At 42.4% G+C, this 19220-nt stretch overlaps 1 protein-coding gene across 1 annotated transcript in view; it reads left to right on the top strand.

Moving 5' to 3' along the window:
* LOC115199651 (electrogenic sodium bicarbonate cotransporter 4-like) overlaps nt 1–17801 on the top strand; it is a 42365-nt gene extending 24564 nt beyond the window's left edge. Inside the window, exons 9-27 of the mRNA XM_029761965.1 lie at nt 1236–1393; nt 2509–2596; nt 3482–3636; nt 3840–3968; nt 5683–5857; nt 7261–7394; nt 7651–7831; nt 8030–8120; nt 8793–8857; nt 9325–9516; nt 10629–10742; nt 11231–11392; nt 11774–11952; nt 12836–12908; nt 13198–13266; nt 13643–13816; nt 15641–15823; nt 15957–16081; nt 17630–17801. Coding sequence (XP_029617825.1) covers nt 1236–1393; nt 2509–2596; nt 3482–3636; nt 3840–3968; nt 5683–5857; nt 7261–7394; nt 7651–7831; nt 8030–8120; nt 8793–8857; nt 9325–9516; nt 10629–10742; nt 11231–11392; nt 11774–11952; nt 12836–12908; nt 13198–13266; nt 13643–13816; nt 15641–15823; nt 15957–16081; nt 17630–17801 — 2619 coding nt within the window. The remainder of the gene's footprint in view (nt 1–1235; nt 1394–2508; nt 2597–3481; nt 3637–3839; nt 3969–5682; nt 5858–7260; nt 7395–7650; nt 7832–8029; nt 8121–8792; nt 8858–9324; nt 9517–10628; nt 10743–11230; nt 11393–11773; nt 11953–12835; nt 12909–13197; nt 13267–13642; nt 13817–15640; nt 15824–15956; nt 16082–17629) is intronic.
* Nucleotides 17802–19220: the final 1419 nt, after the last annotated feature.

Below are 19220 nucleotides of genomic sequence, written 5' to 3' on the forward strand. Positions count from 1 at the left end.
AACTCAGTGTTGTCTAAGGATGATTTAACAGTAGCATTTAAACCCAGTGAGAAATGCAGCCCCTCCGTGAACACAGGAGACTTCCGTTGTAAGAGTTGTAATGCTGTGATTGATAGGTCAGGTGTATTGTGCTGAGCATTGGGTTGAAACAGTTGCCTCTGCCAAGTTTATGCCCAAATAATTGTCTTGAGATAATGTGCTGGACAAATATGCCATGTTTAACTCAGTAGACACATCCATGAATACATCTCTGGGTACTTGACTGTTCCTGCATCTGTTTGGCTAGCGTAAAGCAGAACCAGGCTGGTTTCCAGGCTATGCCAATCTGCCTTGCTCAGGGGCAGAACAACAGATTTTTACCTTGTCAGCTCGGGGATTCGATCTAGCAACTTTTCGGTTACTGACCCAACGCTCTAACCGCTATTAGTCTCTGGTTGAGTGGTTTTTACTTAACGTAGTCGTAGGGGCATGTTTGAATAAACAGTAGGTCACGTGCCAGTTTGCTAGTGATAGCCCACGTGTCGTGTGAGTCGCTGGCAATGGCCTCCATAGATAAGCTGAGATAGCCCGTGACTGTGCTAGGTTTGTCTGGGTCAGTATTGAGCTGCCGTTGGGAAAACGTGCTTCTCAGTGTCCCATCCTCGTGCCTCTGCTGCCTCACATGTAGAGACTGGGATTGGCATTGGGATTGTACGTTCATATCGGGTGAGATCGTTAGTATGTCATTTGCAGCCCACCTTCGCATGCGATCGGTCAGTTCAGGTTATACGGCCACATCTCTTTCCCACAGCCAAGCCCCAGTCTCCAATGGATGTAGTATTTTTTTTACATTCACTAGAATTGCTTTAAATGTTATGCTCAGAGACTAGTTTATTTTATCCAGCAGAAACATAATCTGCCAGAACAGCAGTGAGGTGAAATGTAATGATATTTTCAAACAGATCAGTGAGTGGATAGATGAAAGGCCAAGGGCATTGATAGAACACAATGACAACATCATGCAGGAGAACACCATTGTATACACATATCTAATGTCTTCCCTGTCACAACTGAATCATTTATTAGTGTCATATTAGGATATTTATGTGCATATATATGTATTAAAAAAAACTTGAAACTTGAACTTGAAAATATGATGAAATTTAATCCAGTGTCCATACCATATATGCCCTGATGTATCAACTCTCTCTGACTGTCCTTCTTACTCCTCCCTCCCTCATTCCCTCCCTCCATAGCTAAGGAATAAGTTCATGAAAAAGATCCCTAGAGATGCTGAGGCATCTAATGTTCTGGTGGGTGAAGTGGACTTCCTGGATAAGCCCTTTGTAGCCTTTGTCCGCCTGGCTCAGGCCACCACTCTGGGAGGACTGACAGAGGTTCCTGTGCCCACCAGGTAATGAGCTGTCTGTCTGTCTGTCTGTCTGTCTGTCTGTCTGTCTGTCTGTCTGTCTGTCTGTCTGTCTGTCTGTCTGTCTGTCTGTCTGTCTGTCTGTCTGTCTGTCTGTCTGTCTGTCTGTCTGTCTGTCTGACACGTATTACCAGGGTTGACTGTAGCATCCAGGCACGTATTACCAGGGTTGACTGTAGCATCCAGGCACGTATTACCAGGGTTGACTGTAGCATCCAGGCACGTATTACCAGGGTTGACTGTAGCATCCAGGCATGTATTACCAGGGTTGACTGTAGCATCCAGGCATGTATTACCAGGGTTGACTGTAGCATCCAGGCACGTATTACCAGGGTTGACTCTAGCATCCAGGCACGTATTACCAGGGTTGACTGTAGCATCCAGGCACGTATTACCAGGGTTGACTGTAGCATCCAGGCATGTATTACCAGGGTTGACTGTAGCATCCAGGCACGTATTACCAGGGTTGACTGTAGCATCCAGGCATGTATTACCAGGGTTGACTGTAGCATCCAGGCACTTATTACCAGGGTTGACTCTAGCATCCAGGCACGTATTACCAGGGTTGACTCTAGCATCCAGGCACGTATTACCAGGGTTGACTGTAGCATCCAGGCATGTATTACCAGGGTTGACTGTAGCATCCAGGCATGTATTACCAGGGTTGACTGTAGCATCCAGGCATGTATTACCAGGGTTGACTGTAGCATCCAGGCATGTATTACCAGGGCCGGTTCGGCTCTTTTACCCGCTACTCTTTTCTGTCTATTGGTCTAGCTGTCTGTCTGTCAGTCTGTCTGTCTATATGTCTCTTTCTCTGTGTTCTTTGTATCTGTTCTTAAGCACATATTTTGACATTTTGTGGACCCTAACCTATTCCCCACACAACCTCACCTAACCTTGGTTGACAGTAAGTTGCTCTGGATGAAAGTGCCTGCTAAAGGACTAACATGTAACAAATGTCTGACATATACGTACTAGCTGTACATAATGGCTACATCTTGCCTTGTCCATTGTATCTGTTCTTATGCCCATGCAGCACATAATGTAGACATTTTGTGAGCCGTTGTTGAGGTTTCTTTTCCCCCACACTACCACAGGTTCCTGTTTATTCTGTTGGGGCCAACAGGAAAAGCCAAGTCCTATAATCAGATCGGTCGAGCCATAGCTACTCTAATGGTGGATGACGTAAGTGTCTGTCAATGTTTCTTTATTTCATGAATACAGATGACATGACAGATGACATGACAGATGACATGACAGTTGACATGACAGTTGACATGACAGATGACATGACAGATGACATGGAAATACAGGCTTGATGGTGTGTTAACTTGAGTCAGCCAGAACTCCGCATGGTGATAATGAGGCCTTCATGGCTTCCTGTTGGTACCAGTCAGCCTCTCATTATCAAAATATCATGGATATAAATGTTTTATGTCAGACAGGCAACAGCCTGTTATTTCCCATAATAGACTGGCAGGTGTTTTGAACAGAGTCCCACCACTGTCATACATGAAGAATAGGTCCCTGGGTATGCATCCCATTACCTAATGAGGAGAGAGGTCAGAACCTTGTATCAGATACTGCAGCGCAGAGTAATAACTCTCTATCTCTCTCTCTATCTATCTCACCCCTTCTCTCTCTCTATCTCACCCCTTCTTTCTCTCTCCCTCTCCCTTCTCTCTCTCTCTCTCTCTCTCTCTCTCTTTCTCTCTCTCTCTCTATCCACCCCCTTCTCTCTCTCTCTCTCTCTCTCTCTCTCTTTCTTTCTCTCTCTCTCTCTCTCTCTCTCTCTCTATCCACCCCTTCTATCTATCTATCTATCTATCTATCTATCTATCTATCTATCTATCTATCTATCTATCTATCTATCTATCTATCTATCTATCTATCTATCTGTCTGTCTGTCTGTCTGTCTGTCTGTCTGTCTGTCTGTCTGTCTGTCTGTCTGTCTGTCTGTCTGTCTGTCTGTCTGTCTGTCTGTCTGTCTGTCTGTCTGTCTGTCTGTCTGTCTGTCTGTCTGTCTGTCTGTCTGTCTGTCTGTCTGTCTGTCTGTCTATCTCCCCCTAGCTGTTCAGTGATGTGGCGTACAAGGCTAGAGATCGAGAGGATCTGATTGCAGGTATAGATGAGTTCCTGGATGAGGTGATCGTGCTGCCGCCCGGAGAGTGGGACCCCAAAATACGTATCGAGCCCCCTAAAAAAGTGACCTCGGCTGACAAGAGGTTGGACTCTAGTCATTTCCCCCTACTTAATAATAATACATAGTATTTTTTGATAGCGTTTTTCTAAAACCCAAAGACGCTTTAATTTTCAAGAGCCAACTCTGAGACCCAGATGTGGCAGTCTTTCTCAGTATGTCTGTCATCATCACTTCCTATACCTCTCTTCTCCGCCGGTGTGTACTTCCTGTTTCCTGTGTGTACAGGAAGTCAGTGTTCTCTCTGAATGAGCTGGGTCAGCCGAACGGTGCGGCGGGAGGAGGTGGAGGCCTGGCTGAGGATGAGGAGATGCCAGTGGCTCATGAACTGGGAGAGGAGCTGGCGCACACTGGGAGGTAGGCTACTGCATGGGAACTGGGATTTACACAGTTTGCATGTATGTTAGGAGACTAGAAAGTATGATAATGTGAGAGAAACTGGGTCTGAACTGGGATAAGAGAGGAAAACTACTGAGCGAATTGAGATATGAGTACTAGAGTGGAATTGGAACCTTTAGCTGGCCTTTGCATAGAGCTGAGTTGCTGGGACAACCTATTAGTATTCAAGGGATATTGCATCTAAATGTGCTTTAAAATGTCCTGTCTCTTGTTCATTCACATTTGGAACATTCACTCACTCAGGAGTGATGAGTAAAGTGACTGGTCAGGCAGTCAGGATAGCCAAGATAATCCCCTCTCCATTTCTCATCGGCCCGAAATTATTGTATTAAATCATCAGCGGTTCCAATTGGCCCACCCAGTCACACGGTGAAACGAAGTGACTCAGTGATGCATTAAATAGATGATAAAACATTTTAAACAGAACGTGTGCAGCATCATAACCAGAGTGTCTGTGACAAGCATTTTGTAACAATTTTGGATATAAAAAGGGCTTTATAAAATATATTTGATTGATGTCTGTGGCAGATTCTGTGGTAACCAGTTTATTGTTTTTTGTGTCTGTAGCATGTTCTGCATCATAACCAGAGTGTTTATGTGTGTGTCTGTGGCAGGCTCTGTGGTAACTAGTGTGTCTGTGGCAGGTTCTGTGGTAACTAGAGTGTTTGTGTCTGTGGCAGGTTCTGTGGTAGCCAGTTTGTTGTTTTTTGTGTCTGTAGCATGCTCTGCATCATAACCAGAGTGTTTGTGTCTGTGCCTGTGGCAGGTTCTGTGGTAACTAGTGTGTTTGTGTCTGTGCCTGTGGCAGGTTCTGTGGTAACCAGTGTGTTTGTGTCTGTGGCAGGTTCTGTGGTAACCAGTGTGTTTGTGTCTGTGGCAGGTTCTGCATCATAACCAGAGTGTTTGTGTCTGTGCCTGTGGCAGGTTCTGTGGTAACCAGAGTGTTTGTGTCTGTGCCTGTGGCAGGTTCTGTGGTAACCAGTGTGTTTGTGTCTGTGGCAGGTTCTGTGGTAACCAGTGTGTTTGTGTCTGTGGCAGGTTCTGCATCATAACCAGAGTGTCTGTGTCTGTGGCAGGTTCTGTGGTAACCAGAGTGTTTGTGTCTGTGTCTGTGGCAGGTTCTGTGGTAACCAGAGTGTTTGTGTCTGTGCCTGTGGCAGGTTTTGTGGTAACCAGAGTGTTTGTGTCTGTGCCTGTGGCAGGTTCTGTGGTAACCAGAGTGTTTGTGTCTGTGCCTGTGGCAGGTTCTGTGGTAACCAGAGTGTTTGTGTCTGTGCCTGTGGCAGGTTAAGTGGTAACCAGAGTGTTTGTGTCTGTGCCTGTGGCAGGTTCTGTGGTAACCAGAGTGTTTGTGTCTGTGTCTGTGTCTGTGGCAGGTTCTGTTGTAACCAGAGTGTTTGTGTCTGTGTCTGTGGCAGGTTCTGTGGTAACCAGAGTGTTTGTGTCTGTGTCTGTGTCTGTGGCAGGTTCTGTTGTAACCAGAGTGTTTGTGTCTGTGTCTGTGGCAGGTTATGTGGTAACCAGAGTGTTTGTGTCTGTGCCTGTGGCAGGTTCTGTGGTAACCAGAGTGTTTGTGTCTGTGCCTGTGGCAGGTTCTGTGGTAACCAGTGTGTCCGTTTATTTGTCAGTGTCTGTGGTAAGTTCTGCATCATAACCAGAGTGTCTATGGCAGGTTCTGTGGAGGTCTGTTTCTTGACATCAAGAGAAAAATACCCTGGTTGCTTAGTGACTTCTATGAAGGCTTTCACATCCAGTCCATCTCTGCTGTGCTGTTCATCTACCTGGGCTGCATCACCAACGCCATCACCTTCGGAGGCCTGCTGGGAGACGCCACAGACAACTACCAGGTTGGGCTGATTTAGCCTGAAATCCAGAACCATTCCAACTCTTATACGCCGTGTCATATGCTAATATGTTTGGCATATCACAAAGTACAATGAATGGAATGTTAGCACAAACAGACTGGTACCCAGGGTAGAGCCAATTCATTCATATACTACTTTTCTGAGTCGATGATTTGCAAAATGAGGCCAAACAAATAAATGTATGGTAGTTAACTTACTATAGCAGGTAATTGGGGGGGGGGGGGGGGGGGGGGGGGGATAGAGATAGAGATAGAGAGAGATGGATTTAGTTCAGTCGCTGGCCCTATCCATCACATACATACAGTATATGGACCAGTGACTGAACTAAATCCATTTGTTCATCTCTTTCTCTCTCTCTCTCTCTGTCAATTCAATTCAGAGGGCTTTATTGGCATGGGAAACATACAGTAGGTTTACATTTCCAAAGCAAGTAAAATAGATAATAAATAAAAGTGAAATTAACAATACAAAAACATTACACTCACAAGTTTCAAAGGAATAGACACATTTCAAATGTCATATTATGGCAATGTACAGTGTTATAATGATGTGCAAATAGTTAAAGTACAAAAGGGAACATAAATAAACATAAATATGGGTTGTATTTACAATGGTGTTTGTTCTTCACTGGTTGCCCTTTTCTTGTGGCAACAGGTCCCAAATCTTGCTGCTGTGATTACACACTGTTATTTCACCCAATAGATATGGGAGTTTATCAAAATTGGATTTGTTTTGGAATTCTTTGTGGGTCTGTGTAATCAGAGGGAAATATGTGGTTATACATTTGGCAGGAGGTTAGTAAGTGCAGCTCAGTTTCCACATAGCCTGTTTTCTCTTGAGAGCCAGGTCTGCCTACAGCGGCCTCTCTCAATAGCAAGGCCATGCTCACTGAGTCTGTACACAGTCAAAGCTTTCCTTAATTTTGGGTCAGTCACAGTGGTCAGGTATTCTGCCAATATGTACTCTCTGTTTATGGCTATTTCCAGTTTGTTCTGTTTTTTGGTAAATTCTTTACAGCGTGTCAAGTAATTATATATATTTTTTCTCATGATTTGGTTGGGTCTAATTGTGTTGCTTTTGCTGTCCTGGGGCTCTGTGGGGTCTGTTTGTGTTTGTGAACAGTGCCCCATGACCAGCTTGCTTAGGGAACTCTTCTCTAGGTTAATCTCTCTGTAGGTGATGGCTTTATTAGGGAAGGTTTGGGAATCGCTTCCTTTTAGATGGTTGTAGAATTTAACTCTATCTCTCTTTCTTACTTTCTCTCTCTCTCTCTCTCTCTCTCTCTCTCGCTCTCTCTCTCTCTCTCTCTCTCTCTTTCTGTCTCCTTTTCTCTCTGTCACACTACCCTCTCCCCCACCTGCCCTCTCTCTCTTTCTCTGTTTCAGGGTGTGATGGAGAGTTTCCTGGGCACAGCATTGTCAGGAACAGTATTCTGTCTGTTTAGTGGTCAGCCCCTCATCATCCTCAGCTCTACTGGACCTATCCTCATCTTTGAGAAACTGCTCTTCGAATTCAGCAAGTGAGCGAGCTCAACCCCACCCCAGTTCACAATCAGACACTGTAGCCTATATGTAGTATTTGAATACATATGGTTCCTCCTCTTGATTTGATGAGAATTCAAGCAACACGCACATCAGACATTTATTTGAATGGCATGATGGTGAGATAAGATTTGATGTGTCTTATTGGAGAGTGTGCGTCCATTCCATCTTCATAAAAAGACTGTCCTGCCTTCCACGTTCTGCCCCTATATCAATAATGTTCTTATTTATAAGGAACAATGGTATAGACTACATGGAGCTGCGTCTGTGGATCGGGATCCACTCCTGTTTGCAGTGCTTCCTCCTGGTCGCCACGGACGCCAGCTACATCATCAAGTACATGACCCGTTTCACAGAGGAGGGCTTCTCCAGCCTCATCTCCTTCATCTTCATCTCTGACGCCATCAAGAAGATGGTGGGTCACACACATGCATGCACGCGGACGCGCACACACACACGCAGGCGAGTGCACATGTACTCATACAGGCACAGACACACACACACACACACACACACACACACACATACACACACACACACACACACACACACACACACACACACACACACACACACACAAACACTTAACTGTTGATATAATGTGTTGCTACAGATGGGCTCCTTCAAATACTACCCCATCAACACTGACTTCAAGCCAGACTACGTCACCGCCTACAAGTGCGAGTGCCTGGCCCCAGACCCCAGTGAGTCCATCCTTGGCTGTATAAAATATTACTGAAGTGCAGAGTCCCCAGCAGAGGATATAAGGGTTGTTAAAGGGTTGAAGAGGGTTATGATGAGGTTATCAGGACCTAGTAGCCTGGGTGTCAGTCTGTTTCCACTCTCTCATTACAGCTCCTTATGGAATTGTCTCGCCAAACATGTCAAACGTTTGACAGGGATAGAAATGGCAATAGCACAAACAAATGTGGGTATAAACAGGACCTGGCTACTGCCAAGGGGTTTGGGGACACCAAGATAATAGAATGGTTTGGTAATATAAGGATGTATTATACCTTTATGCCTGTCTGGAGACATTTATTGCATTGCGAAATCTTATATTGCAAACGTTATGAGAATTGACTGAAGATACTTGACTACTGTAACTGATTTGTCTCACGTTTGTTTTTGCTGCACACACAAATGGCTGCTGTCTGATGCGAGTGAGTAACACTTCCTGTGTATGCATGAGCTTTAACTAGCTACTCTTTCTCTCTGTTTAAAGTCTCAAAGTCTACCTGTTAAAATCTTGTTTCATTTTGTATTTCTCTTGTCCCCTGACTCTGCCGTCATCTCGTTTTCTCTCTCTACATCTCAATTTCTCCTTCATTACCCTCATCTCTCTGTCTCTTTCTCCCTTCTTCTAACTTAAACAGTGGCTTCAATGATCTTCAATGGTTTAGTGCCAGTGCCAACTGATAACACCTCTAGTCTCTTTGGAGTAAGTTGTTGTTTTTATTCTGTGTATTTTGTCATGTATTTTTAAGGAGATGTTAGAACTGGTGTTATGTTGGAAACACAACATACCCTTCTGAATACCCATTAGCCTTAAGGGCTTCTCAATATTTCATTTTTTGACACAACAGACTTCCTAGTTGTAGTTTGTTTGAACTCAAACTTTAATGATAGTAAAAAACAGGAGTATGACACTAATCCATGTGGGAACTATTTGTTAAAAGAGTCTGTTCATTTTCTTTTTGAGTCTGTTCATTTTCTTTTTTTGACTCCCTTTTGTTCTCCTGCACTTTCTTCCCTGTTATTTTCTTTCTTTCTTTCTTTCTCTCTCTCTCCCGACAAATCCTCACATCCATGCCAATCGTTTTCTCTACACATCACCTTTTTCTTCCACCTGTAAAACTGTGTCCCCCTCCCTGCCCCCCTCCACCCCCTCTCCCTCTCTCCTACCAGTTAAACATCACAGGCCTGGACTGGAGCCAGCTCAGTAAGAAGGAGTGTGTGAAGTACGGAGGCTCTCTGGTGGGCAACACCTGTAAGTACGTCCCTGACCTGGCCCTCATGTCCTTCATTCTGTTCTTCGGGACCTACTCCATGACCGTCTCCCTCAAGAAGTTCAAGTTCAGTCGCTACTTCCCCACCAAGGTGAGACCAGAACGAACTGAAGAGGGGCTGGATCTTTACACAGTGACATACAGGCTGCATCACAATTGGCAGCCTAATGCAGCCACAGTTTCATATTTTTCAAGACAGATAGTCTGTTCCAGGGGTCGGTAACAAGTGGCCGACGGGCCAAAACCCTCCTGCAAGTGATTTTAAAAAAGACTTAAAAAAGACTAAAATCACCAGGAATTCAGCAGAAAATGTGTTTCATTTAACAAATCTGTTCAAAAGAAAGACATGTGATTGTATTTAAAAACTACATTGAGACACAATCAGTTTTTTTTGTCTTAGTTGTGGTCAATTTGCAGTATACCAATTATTATAATAATGTTCCGCCGCCACGACCATCCGCTCCGACAAAAATCTGATATGTTCAAAACTCTCCAGCCAGTGGAAAATACACATTCCTGTGGTGATTTAGTATAAATGTCCATAGAGGTTGGGTGTAAATAAGAGAAATGACCAAAACATGTTTATATCCAAACTTTTGTATACCATTGTCTCCCCCAACTCCCCCCTCCATGTTTTTGCTCCTGCTCCCTCTCTGTCGCTCTCGCTCTCTCTCTCTCTCTGTCTCTGTCTCTGTCTCTCTCTGTCTGTGTGTGTGTGTGTCTCCATTGTCAAACAGTGAACCCTCCCTCCCTGATCCTCAATGTACGTACTGGATCCCCTGGTGACCTGAACCTGCATGGTCCTCACAATATTCTATTCCACCTATGTTACAGCTTATGATTTTCAATGCATTTGAGATGTTTTTAATGTGTTTGTGTCTCTGCATTTGTTGTTCTTTGAGAGATGATTTGTTTCACACTAGACTTGTTTTGTATTTTTTGCTTTGCTTTGTTCTATGTGTCTGTCTGCATCTGTGTGTTTGTGTCTCTGTCTCTGTCTCTGTCACTATGTCTGTCTCTGTCACTATGTCTGTCTCTGTCACTGTGTCTGTCTGTGTCTCTGTCTGTCGCTCTGTCTGTTGCTCTGTCTGTTGCTCTGTCTGTTGCTCTGTCTGTTGCTCTGTCTGTTGCTCTGTCTGTTGCTCTGTCTGTTGCTCTGTCTGTTGCTCTGTCGGTTGCTCTGTCTTTGGCTTCTGTAAACAGCTGCGGAAGCTCATCAGTGACTTCTCCATCTTCATGGCCATTATGACCTTTGTCGGTCTGGACAGGTTAATTGGGCTCAAAACCCCCAAGCTCATCGTTCCCACAGAGTTTAAGGTAAAGAAACAGGTTTAAAATATTAGTAATGTTCCTGACCATACCCTGGGCATAAACCTATAGTGAATGTAGAAAAACATTATGAACACCTGCTCATTCCATGACAAAGACTGACCAGGTTATTCTAGGTGAAAGCTATGATCCCTTATTGATGTCACTTGTTAAATCCACTTCAATCAGTGTAGATGAAGGGTGGGAGACAATGCCTTTGAACAGGGTATGGTAGTATGTAGACGCCAGGCGCACCGGTTTCTATCAGAATTGCATTGCTGCTGTGGTTTTCACGCTCAACAGTTTCCCCTGTGTATCAAGAATGGTCCACCACCCAAAGGACATCCAGCTGACCTGGGAAGCACTGGAGTCAACATGGGCCAACATCCCAACGAATTGAGGCTGTTTTGGGGACAAAAGGGGTGTGTACATGTTTGTGTTTGTCCTTTAATCAAGGAATGGTCACTCTGACACAGCCCCTTACTGACTCCGTTTAGCCCACACGTCCCGACCGGGGTTGGATTGTGCTGCCGTTTGGGAAGAACCCATGGTGGGTGTATTTGGCCAGCTTTGTCCCTGCTCTCCTGGTCACCATCCTCATCTTCATGGACCAGCAGATCAGTGCTGTCATTGTCAACCGGAAGGAGAACAAACTGAGGGTAGTTGGATGTTTTTGTTGATTTATTTAACCTTTAATTATCCAGAAAGTCCCATTGAGGTTAGGAGACCTCTTTCACAAGGGAGACCTTGATGTGCTGTATTAAATACACAGCCAGCCTGTTATAGTGAAGACATTGATAACTAGTTTAACCTCAGCTTTTGGAGGACACAATGAGCATCAGACATGTTGTTTGCAATGATGAGTCATTTATATAGGAGATAAGACATACCTGTAGTTGTAAAATCTAGTTCCTAGACCCTTAATTGGGCTCTGGTGTCACGTTAGGGCCTACAGTACATAGTTAATAGGACAGTTACCTCAATGACATCCTGCAGTGTGAAATCATGTCCTGCTCTACTCTGTGTGTCCCTCCCTGCAGAAAGGGTGTGGCTACCACCTGGACCTGTTCTGGGTGGGGGTGTTGATGGCTGCCTGCTCCTTCTTGGGCCTGCCCTGGTACGTGGCCGCCACTGTCATCTCCATCGCCCACATTGATTCACTGAAGATGGAGAGTGAGTCCAGCGCCCCTGGGGAGCAGCCTCAGTTCCTGGGTGTCAGGTGAGGGAGCACAGAGAAGAGAAAATAGAGTGTGACTATAGACCAGTAGTATTCAAACTTTTTCAGCTGGGACCCCATTTTTTCCGGCAGAATTTCTGGGGACCCCATTTTTTTCCCGCAATAGTTTCTCGGGACCCCAACCCACCCCAAATCTAATGGCACAACCTTAAAATCAGTACATTTCAATTTTTACATCAACAAATAACCTTCAATTAATTAAATGTTTATCTCTTATCAAAATTAAAAGAAACCAATAAATACATTACGCAATAACATTTTATTTTTCAAGATATCTTTCTAAAAAACGTTTGTTCCCTGGATCGCGACCCTGATTTTTAATACCACTTCTTTAGAGGATATACAGGAGAGTACAGTCCAGGCAGAGCTTGTCTCTTGTCTGCTGTCTGTTACAGATGGAAAGGTTTGCTGGTAGTCATTCTCTCTCTCTCTCTATATATATATATATCTATATCTCTCTCTCTATATATATATATATATATATATCTATATCTCTCTCTCTCTCTCTCTACATATATATCTCTCTATATATATATATATCTCTCTATCTCTCTCTCTCTCTATATATATATATATATATCTATATCTCTCTCTCTCTCTATATATATATATATATATATATATATATATATATATATATATATCTCTATCTATATCTCTCTCTCTCTCTCTATCTCTCTCTCTCTATATATATCTCTCTCTCTACATATATATATATCTCTCTATCTCTCTCTCTATATATATATATATATATATATATATATATATACATACATACATACATACATACATACATACATACATACATACATACATATCTCTCTCTATATATATATATATATATATATATATCTCTAATGTACAGGGAGCAGAGACTGACAGGGATTCTGGTGTTTGTTCTCACTGGGGTCTCCATCTTCTTGGCTCCCATTCTGCAGGTCAGTAAAATATGATAATTTCCTCCAACCTAAACTAGGCTTATTGATGAAAGATAACAGTGGTAGTGGCCCAAATGGCACCCTATTCCCTATACTGTGCACTACCTTTGACCAGAGACTTATGAAACCTGGTCAAAAGTAGTGCACTGAATAAGGAATATGGTGCAATTTTGGGTGCAATCAGTGTGTTTTCTATACCAACACATGCCATTACAAGAGATCAACAGGAATATGTGTTGATGTTGTCTATGTAGTTTAATTGTGTGTTGTCCCTCTGGTCCACTCACAGTTCATACCCATGCCAGTGCTCTATGGTGTGTTTCTCTACATGGGCGTGGCATCTCTCAGTGGCATTCAGGTACGTAGAGACCAGAAAACACAGTCGACAGCCGGTGGTTATGTGTCAAATCAAAGTCTCATCGTATGGGCTTCTTAGCACGGCATGTATTTCAGATGTCATCACATGCTCTGTGGTGCGGTTATTTTCCTTCTGAGAATGTGTGTGTCTGGAGGGTAGGTAACTATGTATTCCAGCAACATCTAAGCCGCAATTGGAGATGCATTTTGATCAGGGTGTTAGCTAGGCTGCTCAGAGCACGGCTAGGGTCTCACTGTGTGTGTGTGTGTGTGTGTGTGTGTGTGTGTGTGTGTGTGTGTGTGTGTGTGTGTGTGTGTGTGTGTGTGTGTGTGTGTGTGTGTGTTCTCATTATGTCTCCCCTGTCACTCCTCTGTAGTTCTGGGAGAGGATCAAGTTGTACATGATGCCGTCCAAGTACCAGCCAGACTTCCCTTTCCTGCGTCACGTGCCTCTGAGGAGGGTCCACCTCTTCACCCTGGTCCAGATCATCTGTCTGGCTGTCCTCTGGGTGCTCAAGTCCACCGTCCTCGCCATCCTCTTCCCTGTCATGGTATTATTCATGACTCGCTTTTGAATGGAACAAGTATTAATGCAGGGGTGTCAGACTCGTTCCATGGAGGGCAGAGTATCTGTTGTTTTTTACTATTTCCTTTCAATTTGTGTCTAATTAAGACCTAGAAAAGCAGGTGAGGGAAGTTCTTACTAAATTAATTACCTTAACTGATCAATCAGGAACATAGGAGGAGCGAAAACTTGCATACACTTGGCCCTCCATCAAATTAGTTTGACCCATGCATTAATGCATAAAAAAAGTATTACTTAGATGTATTACCAACAGTCCCAATGGCCGTGTTTCGGGATACATTCAAGCACCCATCAACATACAAATGACCTGATAGGATGTAAATGTTGGTTACTTATGAAGTAATGTTGGTTACTTATGATGTAAATGTTGGTTACTTATGAAGTAAATGTTGGTTACTTATGAAGTAAATGTTGGTTACTTATGATGCAAATGCTGGTTACTTATGATGCAAATGCTGGTTACTTATGAAGTAAATGTTGGTTACTTATGAAGTAAATGTTGGTTACTTATGATGTAAATGTTGGTTACTTATGAAGTAAATGTTGGTTACTTATGAAGTAAATGTTGGTTACTTGTGATGTAAATGTTGGTTACTTATGATGTAAATGTTGGTTACTTATGAAGTAAATGTTGGTTACTTATGAAGTAAATGTTGGTTACTTATGAAGTAATGTTGGTTACTTATGATGTAAATGTTGGTTACTTATGAAGTAAATGTTGGTTACTTATGAAGTAAATGTTGGTTACTTATGATGCAAATGCTGGTTACTTATGATGCAAATGCTGGTTACTTATGAAGTAAATGTTGGTTACTTATGAAGTAAATGTTGGTTACTTATGATGTAAATGTTGGTTACTTATGAAGTAAATGTTGGTTACTTATGATGTAAATGTTGGTTACTTATGATGTAAATGTTGGTTACTTATGAAGTAAATGTTGGTTACTTATGAAGTAAATGTTGATTACTTATGATGTAAATGTTGTTTACTTATGATGTAAATGTTGGTTACTTATGAAGTAAATGTTGGTTACTTATGAAGTAAATGTTGGTTACTTATGAAGTAAATGTTGGTTACTTATGAAGTAAATGTTGGTTACTTATGATGTAAATGTTGGTTACTTATGAAGTAAATGTTGGTTACTTATGAAGTAAATGTTAGTTACTTATGAAGTAAATGTTGGTTACTTATGATGTAAATGTTGTTTACTTATGATGTAAATGTTGGTTACTTATGAAGTAAATGTTGGTTACTTATGAAGTAAATGTTGGTTACTTATGAAGTAAATGTTGGTTACTTATAATGTAAATGTTGGTTACTTATGATGTAAATGTTGGTTACTTATGATGTAAATGTTGGTTACTTATGAAGTAAATGTTGGTTACTTATGAAGTAAATGTTGGTTACTTATGAAGTAAATGTTGGTTACTTATGATGTAAATGTTGGTTACTTATGATGTAAATGTTGGTTACTTATGAAGTAAATGTTGGTTACTTATGAAGTAAATGTTGGTTAATTATGATGTAAATGTTGGTTACTTATGAAGTAAATGTTGGTTACTTATGAAGTAAATGTTGGTTACTTATGAAGTAAATGTTGGTTACTTATGAAGTAAATGTTGGTTACTTATGAAGTAAATGTTGGTTACTTATGATGTAAATGTTGGTTACTTATGAAGTAAATGTTGGTTACTTATGAAGAGTTTTACATGTATCTTCTTTCCTGTTAATGTTATTTTCTTGTCACAGAAGTTGAGGATAGTGATAATTTGCTTGTGCGGCCATCAGATCCTGGGGTTGCTGGTGGTGCGTAAGATGTTGGACATGGTGTTCTCTCAACACGACCTGGCCTGGATAGATGATATCCTGCCTGGGAAAGACAAGAAAAAGGAGAAGAAGAAGAAAGGTGATAAAGATGACATGAAGAAGAAAGACAAGAAGAAAGGGAGATCAGACGACAGCGAAGACGAGGTGAGAAATGTTAGGTTTTACTGCCACCAACTGGCTGGTTTAGAGAAAAACAATCCTTGCTAAATAATTAATTTCTGATGGCTGTGTTTTGTGTGTGTTTGTTTTGTGTGTGTGTGCATGTGTTTATATGCAGGAGAAGTACCACGCGTACTCCAACTGCTCGCCCAGCTCTGAGTCTGACGTGGACCGCAGGTACTGTGTGCTCAAACTACACGTCCCCTACAGTGACCTCCTTCAGCCCGTTGACGCCCAGTCACAGTGGGCTGCTCACTGCCAGCCAGGCAAATACTTCCCCTGATTCATAGATTACATAAACATGAAACATCAGCCTGGCAGATATAAGCAGACATACAGAAACATGCACACGCACGCACACACACACACACACACACACACACACACACACACACACACACACACACACACACACACACACACACACACACACACACACACACACACACACACACACACACACACACACACAGCATCCATAATTCCACACATACATTCTCACAGACACAGTATTCCATTGTGTTCAGCCAAGGCTGGGCTGAAGTATAAGCTATATCTCAGAGAATATGCCTTCATACCCTTCTCTCCATGCACTTTAATGCAATGCAGATGTTATTTTGGGTTTTGCTAAGCAGCCCTTGCTGCTATTTTCCCTGCACTCCTATGCGTTATGAAAACTAGTTATGTGAGTTGTGTAATTTTGTGTCAATGTGTCTCACATGCATGTGCATAATTCCAACACACTAGTCATACACTATCTCCTATGTATTCTTACTTCCTACTTTTAAGGCACTGGCTTGGTTTATATTCTGTAGAAATGTGTGGCATATTTGAATAGATGAATAAAAGTTTGACATTCTATCTGTATGTAGCAGATAGCAGTATTTGAGAGTGAACAGTGTTTGGTGCACTGTGACCTCATACCACATGCATCAGGCCTTTCTCAGAGTTTTGGTTGTTTCTTTTTCCTCCATGTGTTGTTGTATGTACCCAATAGTCTAGTAGTCTATCGATGGGTCCCATTCACAAACACTACTGTTTCGTTCTTAGTTGTGTCTTCATCCCATATAGTTGAATATTCCTCTCCCCTCTATCCTTTTAGTCATGTTATCTGCGTGTTGTCTTTGACTTCTTATGTCAAATAGAAACTATGATCAAATTCATGTCTGCATTGCTTTTAAGGAAGCATGGTTCAGCAGTATACAGTAGGCCTACATATTTGCTCAAAAAAAATCTGAAGAATGTGAAATTAGGAGTGGGGAAACTGCAACATGGGGAGAAACTTTGTTTCTTTTACTGTTAGTTTCACATCACAAACTGTGCATTGCATTCCTCCCCACATCTCACATTCCACATAGGCTGAGAACGACACCACAGAAAGGCTTGGAACACTACGGCATCAAGAACAGACATCAATTACAGTTGACAGCTAGTCTAACTCTCTGTCATGTTGTTTCACAGTAATTTGCCCAACCTGTCCTCTAGTCTAATTCACTCTCTGGTACTCTCTGGCACCAGCTCCAGATGACATCTCACTACTGACCCCCCCTGTCTAGCCCAAGGTTACTTTCCCCCTCGCCTGTCTCCAGTCCCCCTCCCTTCTGTGTTTCTTTCACTGTGTATGTCATATATGTCATTTAGCAGACTCTTTTATCCAGAGCGACTTACAATAGTGCATGTATACATTTTCGTATGGGTGGCCCCAGCGAGAATCGATCCCATCTGAACCACACAGGACATACATACAGGTATGTATGATATGTATGATAACTGGGACTTGCCGTTCCTCAGCATCACCCTGCATCTGAAGATCTCCTGCCCCTCGTCCCCGGCGGTGCCTATGGCCCACGGCCGTGGCATGGCCTTCCCCGTGCCCCAGGTGAAGATCGAGATGGAGTCGGACTACGACACAGACACTGACCACCCCCGCCACAGGGACATGAGCAGCGAAACAACGCTGTAGGCACTGACTACTGTGTGACAGAGCAGTGGTATACGTGGGTTGAACGCGGACGCTCTACAGTACATAGCTTTAGAGCGCTGACCCACTCACACACTAAGACTCTTCTAGAATGCCTGCAGAGGACAGTGCAAGGTGTCATGGACTAACAGCTGACAGCATATGACACCTAATGTAAAGAAATTAGATGCTGGGAATACATGTACATGGAATAACTTAGCTTGAATGTACAGTACATTTATACTTGATCTGATTCCTCATATAGCTGTCCATTTTGATGTGTCCGAAGTCCAAGCAACAGCTTCTGCTTTTAACCTAGGAGGCACTTTGCTGTCTTAAACTGTCATGGATATCTCTGTTGAGAACATGTTGACTGTATAAGCTTCAGGACACACGTAGCTTTAGAAACAACGTAGAGGGGTATAGGAGAAAGGGGGAGTGAAGGATCTCCTCTGTATGTGCTGTATATAATAATATATTTTATGTCAAGATATTTATATTTCTATAAATATATACAGTACCAGTTAAAAGGTTGGACACACCTGCTAATTCAAGGGTTTTTCTTTTCTTTTTACTATTTTCTACATTGTAGAATAATACTGAAGACATCAAAACTATGAAATAACACATGTGAAATCATGTAGTAACCAAAACAGTGTTAAACATTTTAGATTATTCAAAGTAGCCACCCTTTGCCTTGATTACATCTTTGCATACGCTTGGCATTCTCTCAACCAGCTTCATGAGATAGACACCTAGGATGCATTTCAATTAACAGGTGTGCCTTGTTAAATGTTAATTTGTGGAATTTAATTCATTCTTAATGTGTTTGAGCCAATCAGTTGTGTTGTGACAAGGTAGGGGTTGTATACAGAAAATCAGCCCTGTTTGATAAAACAGCTCAAATAAGCAAAGAGAAACGACAGTCCATCATTACTATCATTACTTTAAGACATGAAGGTCAGTCAATCCAGAAAATTTCAAGAAATTTGAAAGATATTCAAGTGCAGTCGCAAAAACCAACAAGCGCTATGGTGAAACTGGCTCTCATGAGGACCGCCACAAGAAAGGAAGATCCAGAGTTACCTCTGCTGTGGAGGATAAGTTCATTAGAGTTAACTGCACCTCTGATTGCAGCCCAAATAAATGCTTCACAGAGTTCAAGTAACAGACACATCTCAACATCAACTGTTCAGAGGAGACTGCGTTAAATCAGGCCTTCATGGTCAAATTGTTGCATAGAAACCACTATTAAAGGACACCTATAAGAAGAAGAGACTTGATTGGGCCAAGAAACACAATCAATGAACTTTAGACCGGTGGAAATCTGTCCTTTGGTCTGATGAGTCCAAAATTGAGATTTTTGGTTCCAACCGCCGTGTCTTTGTGAGACGCAGAGTAGGTGAACGGATGATCTCTGCA

The sequence above is a fragment of the Salmo trutta genome, chromosome 9 (genome assembly GCF_901001165.1).
Source record: "Salmo trutta chromosome 9, fSalTru1.1, whole genome shotgun sequence".
In the NCBI taxonomy this organism is placed as follows: Eukaryota; Metazoa; Chordata; class Actinopteri; order Salmoniformes; family Salmonidae; genus Salmo; species Salmo trutta.